This window comes from Melospiza melodia, chromosome 1 (assembly GCF_035770615.1).
Source record: "Melospiza melodia melodia isolate bMelMel2 chromosome 1, bMelMel2.pri, whole genome shotgun sequence".
Lineage (NCBI taxonomy): Eukaryota > Metazoa > Chordata > Aves > Passeriformes > Passerellidae > Melospiza > Melospiza melodia.
Window position 1 is genome coordinate 46,381,360 of NC_086194.1, and position 26,265 is coordinate 46,407,624.

At 37.5% G+C, this 26,265-nt stretch overlaps 1 protein-coding gene across 1 annotated transcript in view; it reads left to right on the top strand.

The window, feature by feature from the left end:
- LARS2 (leucyl-tRNA synthetase 2, mitochondrial) overlaps nucleotides 1-24,472 on the top strand; it is an 83,969-nt gene extending 59,497 nt beyond the window's left edge. Inside the window, exons 15-21 of the mRNA XM_063156601.1 lie at nucleotides 4,912-5,015; nucleotides 6,184-6,366; nucleotides 8,860-9,029; nucleotides 10,023-10,100; nucleotides 12,145-12,256; nucleotides 18,627-18,754; nucleotides 24,106-24,472. Coding sequence (XP_063012671.1) covers nucleotides 4,912-5,015; nucleotides 6,184-6,366; nucleotides 8,860-9,029; nucleotides 10,023-10,100; nucleotides 12,145-12,256; nucleotides 18,627-18,754; nucleotides 24,106-24,285 — 955 coding nt within the window. The 3' untranslated portion in view covers nucleotides 24,286-24,472. The remainder of the gene's footprint in view (nucleotides 1-4,911; nucleotides 5,016-6,183; nucleotides 6,367-8,859; nucleotides 9,030-10,022; nucleotides 10,101-12,144; nucleotides 12,257-18,626; nucleotides 18,755-24,105) is intronic.
- Nucleotides 24,473-26,265: the final 1,793 nt, after the last annotated feature.

Consider the following 26,265-nt stretch of genomic DNA (forward strand, 5'->3'; position numbering starts at 1 on the left):
TACTACCATGTATTTTAAATTTTTAGTGTTAATCAGAAGCCACTTTTGCTCAGTCTTCTGTTTGAACTGCTCAAGGACTGGTCTGAAGGATCTGACAAGTGTAATTAGAAACAACAGGCTTATTGTTAGGAAGCTCAAAATCATGATGTCAAAACCCACAGCTCTGAGGGAAAACACTAAAATTTTAAAAAACACTGCCCTCTTGTGCATTTTCAATCTCTCTCTAGAAGCTTAGGTCTTTTTCACTGATTAAATAAATAAAATTGTTATATCTCAGTTAAGGAGAGCTGCCACCGTTTAAAGTGTCATCTAGCATTAATTTTATGATTCCTCTGCTTATCTGTAGTAGTTCTTCTTTGATATGTTTACTTGATGGAAATTTTCATTGTTTAGCTCCTATCCTGTGATGTTCAAATCCAATGAAATACTTCTATGTAGCCTTTAATTATGGATAGTCTTAATGGCTATTTATATAGTAATGTGGTTGAAAACAGAAATTAAAATTCCTGTAGTTTAGATTGTCAAAGCAATCTTTCCAAATATGGGGTAATGATTATTACAGAAATGTTACAGGCAACATGTATGAAATAGGCATTTACAGACACACATACCCTCGTTGAAAATGCAGTGTTTGTAGACATTTAGAGTTAGAATTTAGAATTGTAAAGGTGTCAGTATAGCTTAAATATCCCCTAAAGATGAAGCATGGTCTTTTATTTTTTAATGCATTGGACTGGAGACGATGGGAAAGAAATGCTGCTCAATTTCTCAGTAATGACAAGGCAGAATAAGTGGTACCCTCTGGGTATTCATACATGTGATATCAGATTAAGCCCAAATTGATGTCAATTTGTTCTAGCAGTCTGGTCTGTAAAATGCATTGGTTCTATAAATAATTCACAAGGCAGCAAGCCCTCCCAGCTGTGACCACTGCTGGGAGAGGGGCCAGGTAGGCAGCTGGGGCCAGAAAACTCCTCCTCTGTTCCAGCTCAATCCACCACGGCGGGCGTGTGCTGTCACTCTCTGCTGCACCTGCTCATCTGTGCAAGTACAAGTTACACAGAATTTGGTTCTGCCCTAGACTTCAGTAATCACATCTGTCTGATGAATAATTGGAAATGGAATCTAGCACATTCTGCCTGAAGAGTTAGAAAGCAATAAAAAAATTTTGTTGTTGCCGTTAAGTCAGCAGATTTGACTCTGATAGAGGGCAGATCTGCTGAGTAAGAAGGCACTATTTTTCACATAGCTGAGTTACAGAATAAAAGACTGTATGTGACAGAAATAGCTTATTCTGTGAAGGAACAATGCTACAGCTTCTCTGCATTCATTTAGAACCTTATCTCTAGTGCTGATTTTAAGCAAAAGCTCTCAGTTGTTAACTGTGTGGAATCTTGAACATTCAATATTGTTTTATCTTTTTTTTTTTTTTGCCTAAAATTATCGGTTTCTATGCCCTTCAGTCACCTCCACAAGGTTGCAGAGCTGTATCTAGCAGCAGGTTTCACAGCCCCCTGAACTCAGCCAATAGTGACTGATGTAGTCTTGTCTTCACTCAGGGGCACAGCACTCGGGCTCTCTCATCCTTTCTAAAGGTGCAGGGTGCAAATACATGCAGTGAGCTCCCTTGCTAGGGCTATCCCTTCTCCTGAATTCACTGTTTTATCACTGTGGCCCCACAGAGTTCTTCCAGCCAGGTCATTTGTACTAGGATTGAAAGTCCTGCTGGTCACCCTGCACAGAACAGAGCAAAGAGCATGAGACCGTGGTACTGAGCAGGAATTCCTGATCTGTCTGTTGTGCTTGCCCTACCATCCATTGCATGGTCCTAGATTGGTCTCTCATAGAGATGAACTTGAGTATGAACATTTGAGAAAGGAAAAGATGAAGGGAAGGATTACAGATTTCATTACTAGCACAGCTGATCCTTCTCAGACGTGTCAGGCACACTTTGCAGGTGGGTGTACAACATGAGCAAAAGCCTCAGGGCAGATACTCCAGCATGAGCACAAACAAACTTCACAGGCAGGTGAAACCCTATCCCATTCCATTATATCTATGGTCTGAAACATGATCAAGCATTCAGAGGAACTCCAGACTCCTCTTCTATGCCAGAAATGTCAGTGTGTCTCAAAGTGGCTTAATTTCATTATTCTTGGTGTTTTGGATCAGGAGGTATTTATGGTGCCATGACCATGGTGCTGCAGTATTGAGGACAGAATTGCATCATCCCTGCTGTGCTGCAGCCCCTTGGCAGTTCCCTTACAGTCAAGAAGTGCATCCCTGCCTCTGAAGGGGCTTGTTTGAGGTGTGCGGTTTTATTAACATGAATTCAAGTGTAACTCTGCATGTGAACATGAGAGGGAGCCACCACAACACAATGCCAAAATCACTAAGCACAATTTGGTTCAGAGCCCCGTCTTTAGCAGATGGGCTCTGGCTTTCTCCTTTTGGGCATGTCTCCATACTCCTGTGGTTTCCCACTAGGGACACATGGTTGGGGTTTATTTTCCCCATACTTGGTAATGTATTTTGTATTGCATTTTTGTAGCCTCTGTCAGCATAAACAAAAATAAGAAATGCTTGTTCCTGCATTTAGTTTTTAGTAACTTGGCGTATGATCTGAACTAACTCTTTGTCATGAAAAATAAGTGTTCCTTGAAAAATCACTTCCAGTGGAGAGCCCTATCTGATTTGGATGATCTGGCTACCTCATTAGCTTTACTTTAGATAGCAGGAAGTGTAGCTATTTTAATAACTGCTTGAGATCTTAAACAGACTGAAGTACTGAATGATAGGGAGGGAGTTTTTTTTCCAGTGGTGTTATGTCTCTAGATTGTAGAGACAGAAGAAATGTATCATAAACTGTTTTATCCTGAAGCATTTTCCCACCACTGTTATTGATAGGGTTACAAAGTTTTTGTTCCCAATTTTTTTACCTTCTAATACACTTGGATAATTTATAATAATTTTTGGTATTTTAGATTATTTTTGAATCATGTTTTTAATGTTTTTTTCATTTTGCTGTCTAAATTTGACTTCAGTTCTCATTCCCTTAAGTTCCTTTACTTCTAAATAACAAGATTTTTCATCAGCCTCTGAAGTATGGTCTACAAAATATTTATAGAGATGCTTGAGTTGCTCTTAGTTAACATTGTTGCTAAAACCAGGTGGCGTGGCAGAGACTCATACTTCTTTGTGACTGAGTGATATATCAATATGTGCCAGTACTTGCACAATATTTATAAGTATACAAAATATGCAAGGAAGGAAGCTCATGTTCAAACTTGAGCACGTTGAAGATCAAATATGAAGTCTGTCACTTTCTCTCCCAGTTTATAGTTTTGTTTTCAAATATCTTCTTACTTCAGAGTCATCAAAAGTGTTTAAGGACTAGTACTTGGAATGTACTTGCTTTAATATGATAGAAACATGCCTAATTGTTCTATAATTTAATAATACTTTAATTGTTTTATTAAATTACTTCATTTTAAATTGTGATATAAATTTTCATTTAATTTATATTTAATAATAATTTAAAATACTATATTAACTCCTTAATGGTGAATCATGTTTTGGATTATGACTTTTTTGTACACATGAAATAAAATGTGGAAGTCTGGTTTTACTACTGCTTTTTTAGATGGGTATACTCTGGCTTTTTAAAAGTTAATAGAATTAATGCATCCTTTTACATAATTCGTTTTGTACATATTTGAGGTTTCATTAGGTAAAAAGTGTAGAAAACTCAGTTTAATGTTGCACACACATGTCAGCATTAGGAGGTGCAAATCAGTACTAACCAGTGCTGATGATCATGTCCTCCAAAATGACATGATGACGGATGTCATGGTGTTGGTGACATCATGATGACATGATGTCATGATGACACCAGTCATGGTGACTGGTGTCCCTGTGTTGGAGGGTCCTGTGAGTAGGCTTCCAGACTGTATGTGCTTTCTGGGACTGGCTCCATACCTCCTTCCCTGGCCCCTGCTGTTCTTAAAGCTGTGTTAGAGCTGCCTTACTTTCCTGTTCTGCTGAGTGGGAACCAAAAGCTTTAGAGATTCATTTTGTTGCCTTTTTTTTCAGTGAAAACAGTGACAGAACTGTGACTGAATGCATTAGAAATGCAAGATCATTAAAGGAGGGGGCCACAATAGTGTCAACCAGAGCAGTGTTTACTTAGAGTTTGTTTCTTGCTGAGTGCGCTACTGCCTTTCAAGGCTCTTTTTAGCCCTGTCATACACTCATTTCATGGGAGTTTACTGTCACTGATGTAAATTTTGCTAGAAAAGTAAGGTGCTAAAAAATTGATGCACTGAGATAGGAACTTTTCAGCATTGCCCTTTTTCTAGTATACTTTTTCATACAGCCAGGCCTTCCTGGCTAGTTCTGCAAAGGGCCAAAGCGTGTGGGTGCTTATGTTAGAGAAACATCTATCTGTTCTTTCCATCTGTTTATAGAAAGAAATGTGCAACAGCATTTTGATTTGTTCAAAATTCTGTGCTCCTCAGAGAGAAGGTAGAACTAAATATTTGTGACAATGAAGCCAGGTACTTGAATGCTTTCACGCATTTAGCTGGAAGTTAGGGAAATTGTACTGTTGTACAAGAAACTTCTGTGTGTTATCCATATGCTAATGTGAAAAGTGATGTTAGAATAACTTAGTACTAAATTAGGGTACAAGAATGTGAGCAGAATGCAAATAAATACTTAGAATTGCCAGCCACCATTAATCAATGCACAAAGTACTCTTTCTAAGGTGACAACTATTTATGTACAGTCAGCTTGAAATTCTTGTTTCATTAAAAAATTGTGCCTGATTGGCTCAACACCTGAGGCTTATCGTAAAGTATGCTTTTTACAGCTCTTTTCAACAGAGAAATTTCTTTTTCCTTCCGTCCTTAGGGAGCCTTTCCATAAGCTCTTGGTTCAAGGACTTATCAAGAATCAGACCTTCAGACTAACAACAACAGGCCAGTGTTTGAAGAGAGAGGAGGTTGATCTCACTGGTAAGAGAAACTGCATGGGAAAATCAGCATAGGTGCACCCCTAAAGCCAGGGACTGCTTCGGTGCTGGGAAAATTTGGAAGAGAAAATGAATCTAATATTTAAACTGGAGAGCAACTTCTGTGAGTTTTGGATTTACACATGCTGCTGAGTACACAGAGATCCTACTAATACAGCAGCTTTTAATTGCATCCAAACACAGAAACGGTGCTGTGGTATTATTTTGGCTCCAGTGTAGTCCAAAAGATCAAAAGTCAGTTTTGTTAAGACCGCGCTCAGCAGCCTGCTGAATGGAGCCAGTAAGGCCCAGCAAACAGACAACCTACAAAAACATTACAGCAAAACTAACACAGGTGCAGGTGTATACAGTAGGTATTAGGAATGTAAAACCTTTAGGAAACAGTGCTCATTCTCAAGTTCTTTGCAGAGCCTTCATTGCATAAGCTGGACCAGTCATTGCTATGGGACCTGTAGCAACAAAAATGTTTGGTCTTATTTGCCTCTCTTAAGCATTCCTCTCATACATCCTCGTTTGCACTGAATACAAACCCTGTAAGAGTTAAAAATCAACCCACCAATTCACTCTCTTAAGTTTTACCACTCTCTGCTACCCTGTTTTCTTCTAGAAAGGATTGAGTTTTTTTAGCAGAGGATTTTACTCAGTTGCACCTTTTTAATTGTAAATGCCCCACTCTGTCTCTAAATTCATGCAAGAGAAAACACACTCTTTTCAGGATAACTTACTGCAGTTGGAACCTGTAATTCTGGTGTTTGCAAAAGCTAAGTGCAGGTCAGAATTGTATCAAATCAGTACACCTATCTGGAAAGTTTTAAATGTCATGGTTATAAAAAAGTTTAAATATCGGGAGCTGTCAAGGCAGCACTTAGGATGCATGCCAGATACAGCTTCCAAGTGATAGGAGACTTTTTATCATGATGTGATGGAAGCTTTAGGATATTACTGGTGTTCAGAACATTACCACAAGAAAAATTTGGGAGGGAAAAGAGTGTTTGGAATGGGTGGTATTCTTCTTTAAGCTGTTTTGGAAAAAAAAAAAAACCCAAAATGCTAGCAACAGTTGTTTCTTCTCATGCTTAGGGAACAAAATTAATAGCTGTTACAAGTGAGCAAAATTTGTTTCAGTAGTTTTTTTATGTCTTAATATTTAGGAAGTGAACCAGTCCACCTAAAAACTGGTGAGAAGCTCCAAGTTGCTTGGGAAAAAATGAGCAAATCTAAGTACAATGGAATAGACCCTGAGGAAATAGTGAAAGAGTATGGCATCGACACCCTGCGCCTTTACATCCTGTTTGCTGCTCCTCCAGAACAAGACATTTTGTGGGATGCTAAAAGTGAGTCAGATTATTTTCTGTAGTTTGTTTTCTTGTGGACTTGTTTCTTTTTTCTCAAGTAGTATATTTTAAACACAAAATTAATACAGTTCTTCGTGCCCAAGTTTTGGAAAAAATGAATCAAAAAGTATCATGAACAGGTTTTATTGTTTGTTTCTTTTAAAGGAGAGAGTCACAAAGCTATCACTGAGGCAATCTTACAAGATTATTGCAAGCAGCTTACCTCTTATAAGCTAAAAGCACATACAAAAACTATTTCTTAAGTTGCATCTTCTTCTGAAAACTTGGACCTCATTATCTTTTTTTTTAATTAGCAATAATTGATTAACTGAAAATTATTTTTCTTTATAATCTGTTTTTTTCTAATAATATCAGATCAGAGATGCAACTTTACAATATTTTGTTATTTCTGTTTATTAACAAACATGCAATGGCTTTTGTAAGCTGGATTATGAAATCATTTTCAGAAAGAATCTCATTAGAAGATAATCACAGTTCCTAGTAATTAATATTTCTAGATATGACATTTTTATGAGCTTACTTCTTGAGTAAGTTAGGAATTACCCTCCTGTGCATTTATTTACTCCTGTCATGCAATTCCTCATACTGAAAGGTCTTAATTTCTTTTATCTACTGTGGTTCATACATTTTAATGTAGTCTTATATATTCATTTACATTTCACCTTCCTGTTTCATAAGGCTTTAATAAAACACTCCATTCTTAGTTTCAAAAAGTGTAGTTCTTCATTCTTTCACATGTTAAGTTCTTGCCACTTAGTTCAGCCTGCACTAAACTTTATTTCAGTTGTGTCTGTCATGCTTTATATTCATTTGTGTTCCTTTATATATTGTTGCACTATTGTATGTACTGGAGGAGTGGGCTTTGTGAATTCTCAGCTGGCTTTCTGTCACCACCTAATCACAACAGTAGAGAGCTAGGCATTTGAAAAGGTCTCTTAAAAAATGAGTCACTTAGAACTGAGCCTTAACAGCTGCATCCTAAACACTACACAGGTACACAGTTCCCTCTGAGGCAGCTAATTTGGTGATGCACAAACTTTTGGCTGTATTTTCTGATCTTGAAAATGGAATAATTGAATTACTGTGAGGATAATGTGTACCAAATCTTAGTCGCAAAGTATATGAGAGCTTGGTGATTAAACATTTTTGTAAGAAAGCTAAGAACGCGCAGTTATAATACTAGCGAAAATGTATTTAGTCATTGAAGCCAACCTGTTTACCACTTTAGAAGTACAAAGGAATATTTTGGCATCATCTCATGTTAAAATATTGGAAAATGTGAGCAAAAGGATATTTTAGCTGCCTAAAGATATTTCCAGGGGAGAAGAAAATAGAAAGTTAGGTGAAAAGCATCTCTTAAATATCTTTATGCTTTGTTCTGAATTTATGATGATAACAACATCATGAATGTTTAAATTAAAGGAATTAGGCAGGTTGTGTTGGGTTTGACCTTGGGCTGGATGTCAGGTGCCCACCAAGCTGCTCTATAACTCCTTGCTTTTCAGTTGGACAGGGGAGAAAAGTACAATAAAAGGCTCATGGGTTGAGGTAAGGGCAAGGAGATCACTCTGCATTTGCCATCATGGACAAAACAGACTTGACTGAGAAATTAATTTAATGTAATACCAATTAAAATTAGAGTAATGAGAAGTAAAACCAAATTTACACCTTCCTTTCTTCCCTCCCTTTTTCCTGGGCTCAACTGGCTCTGTCAGACATGGAGCAAGCCCCTAGAATCTTCCCAGAGGAGTCATCCTTGTAGCATATCCCTACCAAACCTTTACCATGCAAAGCCATCCCAGGAAATTTTTTCATTCAGAGAATGTTAAATAGTGGTTCTCAGTTGTCATGATCCTTCTCTCCTCTGGATGGGACAGCCTTTGGATGTTTGCCCTTCAGACTAAATTCCTTGTCCTCTCAGTGGTGGGCATCAATGCCGGGCTCATGTCATTCTCTCCTCTGGTGTGAGTATGGTGAGCTTGTACTCATCAGCACAATAGCATATCTAGCAACAAAAATATACATACTTGCTGAAATCAAATCTGAAAAGAAACTTCTCAATTTGAAAATGTATATGTATGCATACTTGTGTGTATGTTTGTATTCTGCCATGAGTTCAGAAAATGAGAGCACATACAACTCCTTTGTGGAGTCATTAAAACAGATGAGCATTCTAGCATTGACATAATATTGGGTTATTTTACAGATTTTAGTAAATATTCTATGCTGTATTCTTGCTATATATATCTGCTTTAAAGTCATTGCAGAAAAATACTTACTGATTTTTTTTCCATTCAAGCAACTCAGCATTATTTCTAAAGACATTTTTAATTGCATTAATGTCTTTCATTTAAAATAGAGAGTGTTTTTTAAAAATGTTTATCTCCAATGTTCTGTTCCTGCTTTTCTTTACAGTTTTGAATTCTTTACTTGTAACTGACATTTGTTTCTGAAATCTTTCATTAATCTCAGCTGATGCCATGCCCGGTGTTCAGAGATGGCAGGTGCGCCTCTGGGCACTTGTAACCAAACTTATTGAAGCAAGGACTTCAGGAATCATGCCCAATCCTGAGCTTCTGAATAAGAAAGAGAAGGCTGAAGCCAGAAAGATCTGGGAGCAGAAGAATCTGGTGATTTCTGAGGTTAAAAGAAACACTTACATAGTTTCTAAATTGCTAAACAAGTTGCTTGTTGTGCTAAAACCATATGTTTGACTTACAGAGCCAAAAGCTTTTTCCCCAGATGAGTAGCTATTTTTTAAACTGAATTATTCTTTATGTAAATAATTTTGTCTACCTACAAATTTTGTGGGTCAAAACTTATTTAAAGGATGTATGCCTCATTAAGGAATGAAATGTTATGACAATAAAGTTCTGTCAATCTGGGATTCAAGTAACTCCATTTCAAGTAACAAAACCTTAGGTGAGTTCTGTAGGTTACCCTAACAAAAGCTTTGGTCTGTTTGCTTCATATCTCATTATCGTGCCTGCTGTTTCATATAGAATGAAAAAAGCCACTGGTTAAAATATATTAGCATAGCCTTGAAAAAAATACTGAAGTGGTTGTTCATCTCTTGTTATGTGTTGTCTCCTGCTGTGATTGGTATCAATTCTGTTATCCAAGAATCAGAAGAAAACATAAATACCTGCAAAATTAACTTCAAGTAATTTTCTGTGGATAAAAACTTTTGTCAGTTTAAACCCTGCTGTGAGGGATATTCCAGATCATTTAACAGACTTTATAATTTTAATCTTGTAATCTATGAACAAGTTTTCACCAGTATAAATGGATTTACAAGAGAGAAGGCCTCTTGAAGGGGCAAAGGGAAGATATTTTATTAAAGGAAATAAAGGGTGAACAATGCACATTTTTCATTGATTGAAACATTTTAAATCTTGAAACAGAAGGGAAGCTAATCAATTGAATTTTTATATGATTATTATTTTCCCTTCCACACCTGTGATTGCACATATGATGTGTTTGTGTACTAAAGTGATTTTCCTCACTTTAGGTAAGATGCACATATTTCACAAATTGAAATTGATTACCAGTAATTGTTTTCCATTTTTAAAAACCCAGTATTCTGAGTTTGAGAATTTTAAGTAATTAATGACAGACCTTTTCTTCTAATACAGGTAACCGAGTACTTCACAAAGGATCATTTGTTCAATGCAGCTATTTCCCGATTGATGAGCCTCACAAATGTACTCCATGTAAGTATGGGATATTAATGAAGATATTTTCCTCTCAGACACTGCTCCTGTCAGTCTTTCTACCAAGCAGGAACTACCTGAACTGTAAGTCCAGCTTTCTGTAAGTCATTAACTTCATAACCAGTATTACTGAGTCAAGAGCCTTGTTGAGTTACACTCAGTTCAAAAGCATGTTCTGGTATCACTGTAACCCTGAAATATAAACAGTTTTGCAGGAGGAGCTTGATGGTATTAGATCAGATTAGACCAGATTCTGATGTTTATGTCTGCATCCTGTAATTTGAAGAGGATACATTTTGTTTAGTTCTGTTCTTTGTTCTCTTGATTTTAGCCAAGTTACATAGGTAGCTAGGTATAGTAGTACATTATAGAATTACCAAATATTCTGATTTTAAAAGGGTTATTCTTTGCAAGGAAAATCACACACAGTCAGTCCTCAAAGACAGCTTACACTGCTGAACCTAAGTTTTAAGATTTTTAATTTAGATCATGTTGTTTATCAGCCAGTGGTAATAGATTAAAAATAATAAACTATTATCATTATTTTTTGTTACTACTCTTAGATCTGGTTGAGCAGTCCTTCAGGCATATAATAGTAACCTGATATTGACCCGAAATTAAATAAAATTTTGAAATTAGCTTCTTTATTGAAATACCATTTTATACATTATGGATTCCAAGGTGCTTATTAGCAAAATCAAGGAACTTAACAAAAAATGAAGTACATTGTGCACAGGTGCTGTACTGAAACAACTTAAGCCTGGCATCTTGTATGGTGTTGGGAAGGTAACACCCAGTTCTTTATCTCCATTTCAATGACTCATAGGCATTTGGGGCTAATGGATGGTGGAATGAATGTTAAAAAAGATAAAATTCAGAGTCCTACAGACAGCCAGATACTTGAACACTGATATATTTCTTGAGCAAAGAAGACAGTGCAGTATCTTTGAAGAATAAGTTTCCACATAGCTTGCTGGCACTTCCTCTTTTTGCTCCCATTTAAAAGGAGGAAGTGGAGAGGTGGGCAAGGATTAAACATTGAAAGTGGGTAGCAGTTGCTAAATCTTACTCAAATATAGTTTGCACTATAAGTGATAAGATGCCCTCTGACAACATTTGAGGTCAAGCAAATCACTGGTTTTGGACCATTTTCTAGTTGATGAGAATGGGTTTTCATCACATCAAATAATCCTTGTAAGTTGACATGTATTGACATTTTTTTGTGCTGTTTCATTAGAGAGATAGACTACAAAATAAATGCATCAGCTGAATTTGCCATGGGATGTGATCTCTTAGGCAAAGAATAAAAAAGTTCATCTGATTACTTTTAGTGCTGTATCTTTTTTTCTGTAAGTTGAGTTAAATGGGGAAATGAAGTTCAGATTTTGTCAGTCAAGTTCCTTTTTGCCAGAAATTGAACATTTTATATACTAAAGAAGGCAGACACTTTACTAAAATAATGAGAACATAAAACTGTAAAAGACTTCACTGTGCTTTCATTCTCAAAGCTTCTTTCAGCTCTAAAACCTCACTTTGTCACTAAATTCAGCTTTACTGAAGCCACTCTATGATCCTGTAGAATGGAACCTTGTCCCAACAAAATCTATGTTGCATTCAGCACAGTTTGACTGTCATATACAAGTGCTTCACCTCTTCTCAGATAGCTCTGGTTTTGCCTAAGATTGCACTTCTAGAAAAGGCAGCACTCCAAATGGTTTTGTGGGCTACTCTTGTCCACATGAGTGTGTGTTCAGAGTTCTGTGCTAGAGCAGATCCCCAAGGATCTTCACCAGGATGATGATGGCAATTTCAGGATGATCCATTTCAGGATCAGCTTCTAAGTGTTAGAGAGCACTCTATGACCAAGAGTTATGATTTTAATTCTCCAGTTTCATAAGTTTCCAATTTATTGTGAAAATGCACTCTCCTTAGCATAGACATTGATTTTAGGTTTTATTACTGCATTTTCTTCTTAATTAAACTACTTTCCTCCCCACCTCGGAATGTTAATAGTTTGTTTCTTTTTCCTTGCTTTTTCACTCAGCAAGCTCCTCGGCCTCTTGTTCTCCACAGCACAGAATTTGAAGATGCTTTGGCTTCCCTCTGCATTATGGTTGCACCTATGGCTCCCCACATTGCATCAGAGATGTGGAAAGGTATTTATAAACTTCATACAGGTGTTCTAGGCAAAAGGACAAGAAATTTGCAAAAATGTCTGTAACTCAGCACATGTCACTTACCTCTGAATTCTTTATCTAGCTTGTCACCTTCTTTCATAATTGTTGAACAAATTTGAACTTTGGTCATTCCCACATCTCTCCTTTCTGCCTTTGGTTTATTTTTCCTTCCATACAGAGGTGGATTTCTTGAAACTAGGTGGAGAAAGGGAGCTAGAAGAAAAATTCAAGACAGGACTTGCATGAGGAATTCATATGTCATCTGCTAACTGCTCCTGGATATGGATGGCATTATTAAGAGCTGAACACCAGGGCAGAAACAGCCCTCTTTTAAATAACTGTGTCAGAGCCTTTGGACTACAAATATTTTCCTTCAGGAATTCAGGCAAACCAAACCATATCAGAGTGCTGGATAGTAAAAAGACTAAAGGAATGTTCAATAAAAATCCTGTCCTTTTAGGATGCTCCAGAGACTAAGGGACACTATGCTGTAAATTACCCTGCCATGGAGAATGGGAGTTGTAGAAAAGGGTATCTTTTCTAACACCTGTCAGAGCTGTACAGGTTGGAAGACCAAATGGATTAAGTTTCATGGTGCTGATACAGTTAAAGCCTGTAAAATAAGGGATGTGCATGCCAGAGTTTAGCAACTGATTGTAAGGTTTATTGGGAGAAGTCCCAAGATGCATGTGGGAAGATAGGAATATACTCTGCATTGTGGCTGGCCACAAACTGCTGTGTGGTTTTGGACCTAATGTTAGCTTTTGGATGCTGTTTTAATGGTTTTATTTTCAATGGTTTGTGCATTCAAGTGTTTGCAGAGCAGTGCTACTAAACTGATGGTATTTCAGTGTTGGGCATGGCCTGCAATGTTAATTGCCAAGGAAAGACTGTACTTGTTCAAAGCAGTAACAAAGAAGCGGAGCCTGTGGAAACAAGAAGATATGGTAGGGAGAGTGGGTTGGGTTTTTTGTGTGTGTTTTCATTTCAAGTGATTTAAAAATCTCTTACTAGGAGTTTAAGTCTGGAATAAAGAGTGGCATCAGACAGGATCCATCTGGTCATATACGATGACATGCCATCTAATTAAAAAAATGCTAAATAAAAGCAATTAGCATGATTGTTTTCCTTATTGGTTGAGATGGAGACAGAAGAGATTCAGGATAATTACTTATACATACAGTGCCTTCTAAACTTGGAATTCTGTTACATGTTAGGAAATTCAGAATTATCAGCTATGGTTGATAAAATGACAAAGAGCACTAGGGTATCTTAATTAACAACTTGTCAAACACAAAGCTTAATCCTATAGTGTTTTGAATGTCAGATAAGGAAGTCTTTTCTTGCTACTAAAATCACTGGAGAATGAAAATGATAAACATTTTCTGTATCTCACTCTGATGTAAGAATCAAAAGGAAGCATATAAAAATTGGAAGTGTATTGTCCTCAGCCTCTGTCTGCATTTAAAGATAAAATTTTACTTGTGTGGTCCAAAGGCATGTGCACTGTAATTCAGTGCAGCAATCATTAAAAACCATAGTGTGTTGATTACTGCCTGAAGAATTTTATTACTACATTTGAAAATGACAGTATCCTTTAGCATGGTAATCATTGCATTATACTGAAGTTATTAAACAATTTTATCAGGAGAATGTGTGTACATTTAACTGCTGCATTGTGGTAAGAATACTGTTTTACTTTGAAATAGCCAGCATCTATCAGTTCTGTCCTGGGATTAAGATTTCATATTAAAAATTCTCCAAGTTTTGAATTGCACTCTGGTTCCACCAAGTCCTTTTGCTGTTGTAATGTAACCAATTTCTCAAACTTTGTTGTGTATAAGTGATGATGCTTTACTATTTTAAATAATTTCAATACAAAAATTAAGGTTTCTGAATACTCTGTTTAGTTTTCTCTGTGTTTAGTTCTTCATACTCAGAGAGAAAAAATCTCTCCTTTTGTACCTTGTCTTTGCATCTAAATGTCAGGATAATGCTGCTTCCTCTTTTGTAACTTGGTCAGGAAAAGGAGTTTGTATATTGTTAGTTCCATAAATTGCACCTATAGCAGTGGACCCCAGGCTTTGATGGAAGCTGCTTGAATGCTGTTCTCTAAGTGCCTCACCTTTCAGCAGCTGAACAGCAGCAACCCAAGATACTTTGTGTGTGAAGAAGTTCTTCTCCCCCCTCGGAGGACGAGCAGTTTTTGGTGTTGTGGTGCGTCAGCCTGCTGGTGTTAATTGTGCACAGAATGCGCTGGTTTATCGCTCAATAACATAAAAAGCAGCCGTAGCCCCTCAGTGTGGGAAGAGTTCATCCGGCTGGATATCTTGGCAGTTTATGAACACCAACAGGATGAGGAAATCTGTTTCCTTCCTGAAACCTTGTATCTAAGGAATATACAGACACCATTTGAGACTTTTTTTTTTTAGTTTGTTTGTAGTAGTACAGTGTTTTGCTGTTCAGACAAGGATATGAAACTACTTATTTTGAGTTGCTAAATTTTTATTAGAGATGGCTCATGAAAGACATGTACACCTTTGATAAACACATCTTAGGAAATACTGAAATTAGAAATATTTTTTTGAATTTGTTATGGTATCACTGTCTTAACAATATTTTAACTGTCACTACAATAGCTCTGTTGCAAAAATTTGTCTGAATTCAGCCCTTGCTTAAAAAGGCTTCTGAAAAGAATGGAGTTGAGTAAGAACTAATTGATGTTGCAGGTTTTAATTGAGAATCTGAATGTAGAAATCCCTCTTCATAAATCCAATAAGAAACATGATTTGGAAATTAATTTTTTTTCTCCAAGAGTAATAGCATAAGAGGAAGTAGAGAAAGTCTTTCAAATGGAGGAAGACAGATTGTTTTAAGAAAGTTAAAAGTGTTTGTGTGGAGTTTGCTGGATTGCAAGCACATCCAAGAGTTGGCTTACAGTAACCCAGGCTTTTCAGTTCTGTGTTCTGTGCTACTATACCAGTGGTATAATACAGCTTTTCTCAGAGCTATCTGGAAACAGCTGTTACCATTTCTTTGAGATAGCAGATTGTTTCACATATGACTGACAGACATATTCTTCCTGAGCTGCAGAAAGAAATTTCGGATATGTAACTTCCCCAAATCTGTCAAATAGGAAGATTCATTAAATAGTAAAGAGAATATCAAGAACAAAGTAACATGGCAACAATGCCAGAAAGAGGTTTCACAGGCAAGTGGATACTCACTCAAAATGTCTCTCCACTTGCCCTTACACACTCCTGATCAGAGCTTTTTAATTAAATTAGCAGTATTTGGGTATTCACCCCCAGAGTCATCTTGTACTTACCCCTCTGATCTTCTAACATTTTCTCTTTGAAAATCTCTAGTCCTAAACTCTGATACTGCCATTGTTTCAGATGCTTTCATTGGCTTCCTTTTACCACCCATTAAGACTTCCATCTTCATTTCCTTCTCTGCTTTAACCTCTCCAGGGCTTGTCACAAGCCAGCACAACTTTTCCTTGGCCTGCATAATTTTATGTCTAAGTAGCTGCACAATTACTGGAATTTTACAGTTAATTTTTTTCCAGTGCTTTTTTTCTGTAAGACTAGAGTTACCTTTCTGTTCCAACACCTTGCTGATACACGATTGCTCCCACGTCTTTCTTTTTAAATCTTTTTAAAATGAGAATCTGCTCTGCCCTGTCAAATAGCACCTTAGGGGAAGTATTATGCTTATGAAATACTCCTGTAATGTTAGTAAAACATCGCCCTGAGCTGAAAAGTTGTTAGACTGGTCCTGTCCCCTCTTTCTCTCAACTTGCTAATTTACAGTACTATGGTACTCATTTAACTTGGTGTTTTAAAATGGGTTTCAGTTCTGTGAGTTACTGGTTAGGGAAACCTTGCTCTAATATTTGCTTGCTAGTCAGTAGAAGTCCATTGAAGCAGATCCAATAGCAAGATCAGGACTTAAGACTGAACACAAGTATTGTCTTTGATCTGTCCTGTACAGATGAATACGTATAAGTAAAAAGCTTACAGTAAGTTAAAAATTTACTCTTATCTTTCTGTCGTGCATCTGCCAGAGCATCTGTAGCCATATAAGAAAAATGCATCAAAAATATGATGCAAAATGCACACCACTTCATAAAATGCACTTCACTAGGCACTTTCCTGTACAGTAAGACAACAAAAGATGTTCTTCATGTTTTCACAATCAAAGCTTCAGAAATGGTCCATTTTTAATTTATCAGTCACCATTCTGTATCAGAGTGATGGAGTTTCTGGTTTAGAGTGTTGAATTTTGAAAATACAAACCAAATCATTATGTTTTCTGTGTTCTACAGCTTACAGAATGTGAATTAAGGCAGGAAGCCAAACAGGCAACATAACTAAAACCTTCATTTTGGTTTCCTGTCAAACTGTTTTCTCAAACTAGTTCTGTTGACTTTTCTACTCTCTTTTTCTGTGGATGAGGTCATAGCTCATTTTGTAGCAAGAAAATGAACCAAAAGATTGACACTGAGCTTACTCACACTTTGCTTCAGGATAAATTCTGATTATTTTTTATTGGTCAGTTTATTAAGACTGACAGCCTCCACAGGAATTAAAAGGGACCCTGGTTTTGCTTTTGTAGATAGAAATTTGTCTGTCAGAAAGTGGGTTTTAAATAGTTTGAAGAATTCTCTTCAACAGTAAAATAAGGAATGGCCAGCGTGCATGCTTCTGCCACAAAGCATGTGATCAGTTGGAAAGAAATGAAGTCATCCGGGTGTTCAGAAGCCAAAAAGGAAAGAATCTAACAGCTGTTTTCTTTACAGTCAATGTGATAATGAATCATCAATATGAAGATTTTTTTCTGCTTGAGTTCCCATCTTTTGCTCTCTCAGTTTCTGAGTACTGCTTCAAAAGAAAAAAAAATACACAAAATGAGTGTCACTGAGGTGTTTTAATAAATTATTTACCTAACAAATAGCTGTTGTCATTAGGAAATGTGCATGTTCTTGCTTGCCATTAGAAATAGCTCCTATCAGTGCTCCCCACTGTCCCTGTCTGAGTCACTCAGCAAATAGCACAGCTGTGTGTCATTTTACCAAAGCACTTTGTCCAAAAAAGCACTGACAAAAATGTGGTGGATTTTTCTGGAGGAAGCTGCTTGCTCTTTATGTCCCTGTTTGCTGTTACTCACCGTATCAGTCTAAACAACCCAGCGAGGTGAATTGATGTATGCTCTGTGCATGGGTTGGGTGGGTGCCTGTGGCTGCTGTCCTGCTGTTTTGAACAGCTTCAGTGCGTCAGTCTCACCAGTGAGTCTTGTGTGAATGGGTTTTCTTTATGCTTTTGATAGAGTTTTCCTAAACCATAAGAAATTTCACATCCAGAAAAGATTTCATTTTGCAGCCCTGAAGGAAGCATGTGCTTATAAGAAGTTTTAGTCTGTGTTCTTATTCATATGCAGAGAATGCTTTTAATTTAAAAAATCTCCTGGCTCTGTCAGAATCACAAGAATCATCATCATCAATATTAATTATATTTGACAGCATCTTGTTAAATGAAATCTTTGTATTTTGTCATATAGCTGCAGTAAACAGCAACATAAATCCCACTCAGGAGCTTCTATTTTGTTACAGAATGCAGCTTCAGAATGACTTGCATCCTATTCTCCTATTACTTAAACAAATCAGAAATTAATTATCTTGAGAAGACCAGTTTAATAAAAGAAGATCACTTAAAGCCATTTTAGAAATTTTTAACAATAAAATTGAAGGACAAAATGTTTCAGAATGTAAAAATCGTAAGAAGGAGAGCAAGCTCTGCAAGGCATTCCTTTGTATCACCTTTAATTTCTGAGAAAATATACTTCACAAAATAGAGAAAATCTTGCAAGTAGCTTGACTTGCAAATTTAGAAACTAGCCAGCATATTACAGCTGGTAAAATGAGGCATAATCATTTATCATTCTCAGTTGTTAGTAAAATTCTAATCAAACTGGTGGCATTACTGAAAATAAATGCAGTATTATGGTTGACTTTTAGAAGCAGAGGTCAGCTTATGTTGCAGGATTACAATTTAAAACAATAAGCAGCAGTCTTCTGCACTCTTGGCAAAGTTATAGAGTGTTAATTTAAATTTAAAGTGTGCCCACATTGTTAATATCCTTACTCATGGTATAAAACAAATACTTCAAAGATTTAAATCTTTCTGTTTATAATGTGTTGTATGCTAATCTAAACAATGTTATTTCCTCCTATGGCACTTGCTTTTAAAGTCAGCTTTATCCTGATCCAATTTGTCAAACAAATTCCAGAGACCAAATGTTCTGGTTACCAGGTACAGATGAATGTTTTACTGCTTTCATTTTCCAGGTTTGGCACATGTGCAGAATAAACTTTGTACTCATCATCACTGGGATGTTGATGTTCTGCATCAGTCCTGGCCCAAAGTAGATCCAGCTTACCTTCAGCCATCAGATGTTGTGGAGATGTCTGTACTGGTAAGAGCATTTTGATTTATTTTCAGTAGTGGCCAAGTAATGAGTTATGAGCCCAGAGGATGATGGAATTTCTTCTCTTGTGGAAGTCAGTTCCCATAGTAAATGGCCCAGTGAAAGTTCAAAATAGAAGCTGCTGTAACAGTTGTGCTGAGTAATTAAAATGGTTTCCTAAACAAAAAGATATAGTGAGTCTGGAAGAGAGATGCCCTAAGTATAAATCTTTCAGAGTGACTGTATATTAGTACCTGTGGAGATTTGACCAATGAACAGCCATGGGCAAGGATGATACAGTCGAAACTAGGATCACTAGGCCCAGATTTTTTGCCTGACAGTGCATTTATTAACTCAGTCCTGTACACAAATGTATAATTGGGTGATATTTCTTGTGGTGCCAGTAGTGCTATGGCTCCCTAACAGAACCAATCATAAGCTTGGTTAAGTTGTGATTTTTGCCAAATGATGTTTCCCATCTGCATTGGCCTGAATTTCTGGCACATGTCAGGAGAGTCCATTTGCAGGAATGGAGTTGAGAAAACCAGCTATGTTTGGAAGTGTGTTATAACTTCCAATTTCTCTTTTGGGCTCAAGCCCCTTTGTGGCCCAGGGAAAGAGCTGACTGTTCACTGGAAGAGTGCACATGTAGCTACCTTTAGTTAACCTCCAGCTCCCCAGTGTGTGCACAGAGTAGTTTACTGTCTTCTTTGCTATGGCTCTAGTTAACTAGCATGTGTTCAGGATGCTCCCAGGCACCATAAAGCATAGACAGGGCACAGAGGGAATGGATGCCTGGAGCCAAAGGTGTGGGATCCCTGAGCAGGGACTCAGCTCTTCACTGGCTGGCTCCTGCTCCGCCTGCCTTCAAGCTCCTCATGCTCAGGCACTGTGTGATCATCAGTAATTAACATAGCTGCACACTACCGGATCTGAGGTCTCCTGCCTTTTTCACTGTTCCCCAAAGGATAATCTTTAATGCTAACATTCTAAAAGTTAATGTTCTAAATTAAATGTAACGCTTCAACTTAAACACTTTCTGTGTTTCTGGACAGTCAATGAAAATGGAGCCTATAGAAGAAATGTCATTTGGTCATGTAAAACTGTATGTTCTGTGTGTGTAGAAGAAACAGAAGCAATGTGTTTTAGTTGTATTTTTTCTGTTCACCCCTTTGCGGGAGGGAGCAAAGCAGTTAGGTTGTTTTTGTTGAGCTGAATTTTTTCAGGAGGGAAGAGATTGGTTGAATTTAGGGGAAGCCATTTTGCTTTATATTTCCTTAATCAAAGTATCTTTGCAAATAATTTCATATCTTGCCCGATCTCTGAGTCAGTTTATTTGAACAGAATGAGAAATAATTTTAAAGCACTTGTATTTCCAACATTAAACATACGCACTTAAGAAAGACCAAGGAGTATGTCTTTTTGAAGGAAATTTTCAATTGTCATCTTTCCAAACCAAGAAGGACTCAATTGCCAGCTGGAGTTAATAGAAGACTTAGCCTAATAGTCACTGTGGGTGAATTGCTTTTTTCCTCTCTCTTGCCCTCTCTTTCTTTCTTTAAGTGATAAGCTTTTAGTTCTAACAGTAAAAATCTTCACTGAGATGTGATCACTTCTCTCAAGCCCAAAATAAGCCTCCACAGCTAGCAAACATCTTGAATTCCAGCGTTCAGTTTATAAGGAAGTCATGAATGAGAAATTGTGTAATTTTAGAAACGTCTTCGCAGTTGTGGTTAAAGCAAACATGTTATTAAATATATCTTTGAAATAACAACTTCAGCAACACAGAGAAAACTCTGGACACAATGTTTTTAAGACTACACAACCAAACATGAAAATACCTAAATATTTCACTGATATTCTTCTGCTAACACGAAAATTTCCTTCTCATAAAAAGGAACAAGAAAAAAAATTTAATTAATTTACTTTATTAAAATGATTTTTGTTTCTTTTCCTGGTTGACTTTGTCAAAGCCTTGTGTAAGTCTTGTTGTAATAAGACAAAAAAACCCCCTGGGGTCTCAGTCATATATTCATGGAATTATATGATGTATGTAAACACCTTCCTTCTGAGAAAGCAAGTGACTGGAAGACCAGAAAGACAAGTTGTTTTTTTGAACTGGGAGTAATTCTTAGCAATAGTGCCTACAGAGTGTGCCTGGCGTTCTACTGTAAGAGTAAAGCAAAAGGGAGGTATGGGGGAGCAGGGAATGTGAACGTGCATGGAATGTGGGAATTCTTGTGGACACTGAAGGTTTTTGTATGGCTGCAAAAATAAATTGCCTTCATTAAACCAAGAAACACTCGCCATACAGAGGAATTGGTTTTGCAAAGAGTCAGTGTCTCTTCACAAGGCTGTACAGTCAAACCAAGTCTTTGGGCCACAACCCTATTCTTCTGGAGCCATCAAACTGCCTCAGGCTGCCAGGGATTTGTCTGCTGAGACATTCTGGGTTTATTTCTCTTCACACAAAATACTTCATTATTTCCTGTCTGTGCTGCAGTTATGTCTTTCCATATTTAACCCAAAGCAACAAAAGCAACCAGCTCACTGTATCCTTGGCTGAAACAATATAAATTGCCTACAAGAAAGACATTTAAATTCACTGGGTAGGCGCAGTATCTGTTCCTCTAAATATTATTGCAAAGTTGAGTATTTTTAATAATACTGTATATTATTAATGCTCTGAAAAATCTGACCTGAATGTAGTGTGCATTTCATCCTATAAATACTTCTGACTAGCATTCCTCACATTTTCTAGGTGGTGCAGAACTGTTAGCAGATGTGGTCTTATAGCTGATGTTTTTATAAATTTTAAAAAAAAAAATGGTGTCATTTTCCTTGCTTTGGCATATGAGGAAGGTCTAACAGTGCACAGATATTTATTTTCTTTCTAACTTCTCAGAAGGATTATGCATCAATGGTATAAAAATATTTGAGTTGAATTAAAAATTCCTCTCTCCAGCCTCAAGGTGCTTATTTTTCAGTCTTCTGTGATTTCATTTCAAGTTTTATAACTTCTGTAGTTACCACTGGCTCTCTGTAGATCTGGAATAGTGTAGAATGTCAAATGTTAAAAAGAAAAAAAATAAATGAGAGAAAAGAAGAGAAGAAAAAAGCAACAGCTTCCTTCCTCAGGGGAAGAGAGGACCCAAGACTTGTGTATTTCTCCTCTTGCATGGTTTGTCAGAGAAACAAGGCTACCAGCACCCAGTTTTCTTGTGTGGCACTTTCACCTGGAAATGCCAAGGATTGTGCTGGTCTACTGAGATACACAGAGAGAGATGCAGAAATGGCAGAAGGCATTTCTCCTGCTGAGAGCCTAAGCCCTGGACTAAAAGGATATGTGACTAGGATGCTTGTTACACATAGCATGTGATGAAATCTGCAGCTGCCTGTTTTAAGAATAGTGGTAAAATGCTTCATGATACCTATGATAAAATGAAAGCCATGCTCAAACACGTGGTGAAACCATAACCAATCTGCTGTTTGGTAAAAGTTATGGTCCTAGCTCAGAGCAGAGTGTGGGAAGATCAGGAGGCATGCTGTGGGAAGGTGGAGATGTGCTGTGGGAAGGTACACAGTGCCAGGTCGCCCAGGCTTCTCAACCTTTCTAGGAAAACACAACCACTAGCAGTCATTTATTTACCAAGTTGATTTAGGCTGCTTGGCTCTTCTGTTGAGAACAGCACCAAATAGGCTAGCTGTGGAAAATTTCCCCCTGCCAACATCCATCCACTGGGACATATTAATTTGCATGATGGAGGACAGTGAATGACATTTTAACTGGGCAGGCATAGCTTTGAACTGCAGGCTGCGTGTCCTAGCAGCAAACTGAGAGGCTTGCTTTATATTCCCACTAAAACTGTATCTCTTTGGATTTTACTGTTTTCTTTTTCCTGTAGAATGCATTTCTTCTCTGAAGTGTCCTGTCAGAAAGAACTGTTTGTAGTTATTTTTCACAAAAGCTTTAAAAATTAACTCCTATGTGTTTTTCAAAGATTTTTATTTTACACCAGATGCTAAAGGCAAAGTTTAACACAGTCAGCCTTTTATGATGCCACATTATGGGTGCTTGTAGGAGTAATTAAAAGCCTACTGACATCACTGCAAATTATTGTCAAGACTAGTCAAAAAACAGAAGTGGCTCATCCTTGCTGCATTTGAGACTCCATCTTGTTCCTTAAAAATCTGTCCCAACTTCCTCTTTCAGAGAATTGCACAAATTATTTTATTTTCATTAAAATAAAATACAAACAAAATACAAACTAGGTAAGTGACCTAGGTCTTTCTCTGGCTTTGTTGTATGTTGCATGGAGATATCCTGGATAAAATCCAGGTGAAAACCAAGTCGTGAACATTTTTATGTCCAAACTGCATGAAGCAGTGTGTGTTTCTTTTAGATGATTGAAATCTCCCTGAAATGATGCCTAGGGCTCAGAAATCTGCAGTACATATACAGATTATTATGCAAGTAATGCAATTAACTGCATTAAAAGATTTGAGTTGTTTCATTTTCTAAAATGTGTGATTGACCTTCTTCTCATTAAGCCACTGAAAATAGTCCATATAAATCTGAAAGCCTTTGTAATAATTCATTTTATGCCAGCTCCAGAAAGGTACTCAGTCAGGCTCTGTAGTCTTTCTCTGTTATCTACCCTTACTGGATGACAGAAAGGATTTATAAAACCATTTTATAAACTGAGGTGATTCCCACCAAAGGGCTTACTCATTTTTACTTATGTGATTCTGCCCTCCTGAAGCAAAAGCAGGGTGGAAGCTGCACTGAAAAGCAGCCCCACACAGGAAGATGTTGCTGAGTGAGCAGCTGACGTCCTTGTGGTCACTGCTGGATTAATGAGCCATGGGTTGAGTGCAGCATATAACAATGAGTGCAACATACACTAAGTTAAAGCCTATTTTTCTAAAAATAATAAATCTTCCATTTGAATCTCTGCAAGACATTGCTTAGCTGTAAAGAATCCAAGCTGCTGCCCAGAAGTATGTACAAACCAAGACTCCCACCAGACACTTCATACAGCCTATATGACTGTCATGTTTTTAAAATTAAAAGATCACTGCATTGCACAGTCACATGCTGCTTGCTGTCTTCAAAACTGAGACTTCCTGTGGCCACTTCTCCAATTTTTTTTTGAGTATCATGAATCAGAGTTTTATCTTAGGTAGACAGGAGATAGAAAGAATTTTATCCTCTACTTAGAAAGTGTGGGTTTGGAGAAAAAAGTGTTTATTCCACTTTCCCCCTTTCCTTTTGTAAAAAGATAGGTTAGATACAGGAAATTAAATTGTAGGAAACAGTCAAACTTCTTTTTTTTCTTGTTTTTGTGCCTCTCTTTCAGATCAATAACAAAGCTTGTGGCAAAGTTTCTGTGCCTCAGCAAGCAGCCCGCAATTTTGAAGAAGTCCAGGAGCTCGTTCTTCAGAGTGAGCTTGGAGCCAAGCACCTGCAGGGACGAGCCATTAAAAAGGCCTTTCTGTCTCCCAGAACTGCCCTTATCAACTTCTTGGTGCAAGAATAGTAAAGGCTCTGCTGGGCTGCCAAAGGGATCTGGAATCTTCTGAGGTGGAAACCAAAAAGAGCAGTTATGGTTATTTCACTTCATGTAAAGGTGGGAAAGAAATCTTGTTAAAATCAGGTTGCTGCTAAATCTTCCTTTCAATGTGGAGAAATGTGCAGAATTAAAGTTTCTTACTGAGTCACGGTAAGATGCTGCTTGTCCTTATTCTTTGGGAGAAAGAGAAGGAAGCACAGAAGAACTAAACAATTGTAACAGAATGTAACTGAAGAAAGCACATGGGGCTTAGTGTTAGCCTCGGGAATATATCCTGTTGGAAAGCTGGCTTGGCTAATTGCAGATGCATAAATGTGATTCCAGGACTAAACAACTGTCCTGATATGTGCTAACCCAAATGTTAGGTGTGCTTTGCTCCCTGGATCTCATGTTTCGGTGCCCTACCATTAACTAGCATTTAAAGTTTGAAGGAAACACTACAAAACACTACAAAGTGTTAATTTAAAAAATAATTCCTTGTGCTGACCAATGGCCTTGGGCACAGCAGGTAGCCAGAATGGGGTGGTTTGATACATTGCACATAAAGTTCAGAGCCAAGCCAAGAAAAAGGTCAGATTATTTAGCCAAGCCCTGCCTTAGCCAGGGTTCTCCTTCTTAGCTGATGTGTTTGTGTTGGCACAGGCATGAGAGGTGCAACTTCAGCAAAGTATTGATGGTTGTTTCTGCATGGAACAGGATGGAAGTTGCTTCCTGTGCATGAGCCATCTCAGAGACTTACAGGCCACTCAAGGCTCTTGTCGTGCCTAGATTGTGAAACTTGAATTGAGATTCTTTTTTTTTTTTTTTTTCTGAGGGGTTCATTAAGTGAAAATAGCCATCATGTTTCTAAAAATCAATCAGACATTCCTGAAACATAAAGCCATTCTCATACCTGATTCTAGACAGGTTATTTGTACACTGCATTGCTGATATATCCACATGGAAATATTTATTGTGTTCAGCAAATGCTTGAAAAGGAGTTTCCAAGGAAACAATTGCAGGGTTCATTGTGAAAGAATGTTTTTTTCTTTAACAGTCATCCAACTAACTAGTCCAATAAGCCAGCCATTTGTGAGCCATTCTGACAGTTAAGAAATCAGCAGTAACAACCAGCGAGGCAAATACAGAGGTGTGCAGTAACCTTCCAGCCCAGCAGGCATCCAGACTCTGTACTGAATTGAAACCAAGAAAAATATCCCACATAACAGTAAATAAGTCTCACAGATCCTCAGCAACCAGGCCCAAGACTGATCACATTGCCTTGTGGGCACTAGCTAAGCAATGCCAATATTCATTTGGGGTTTATGCATTCTTGGTACCAAATATCCAGATGCATAACAAAGATGCCAGGCTTAGTGAGCATGTTTGGCTCTACACAAAACTCTTCTGATTCCTGCTTCCTCCTGGACCACACTTGTGCAGATTTTCTCTCCAGCAGTCCTTTGACACCACAATGACTTAGAAATTGAATATTTACAATTAAGATATGGTCTTTGCAGTTTTAAGACTCCAGAAATCTGAGCCACAAAGGAATGCATTCAGACATTCGAACACAGGCCTTTAGTTGGAGTTAAAATAATTTGAATTCCAGTGTCTGCCTGACATATATGTTGTTATAAATTCATAAAACTCCTGTTCAGAAGCCCCTAAAAGGACTGTAAAAGAGAACCTTTGAAGTAAAATCTGTAGCACAGCCCAGTCCTGCTTTTTTTCTTTTTTTCTTTTTTTGCCTTTTTTTTTATGTAAAAGGTTTAGCACACCCTGTGGAACCAGGGTGTGGGGGGTTTTAGAACTTTTTACAGAGTTTTTCTTTGGGGGAATGTGGCATGTTTGATGTAAATAAAAACTTTATAAATTTACAAGGATGAAGAAGGATGTTGTAAGCCCAGCAACCCTGTAGTGCCTTTAAACAAAAGCTGCAGTCACTGCAGGGCCGGGCAGCCGCCC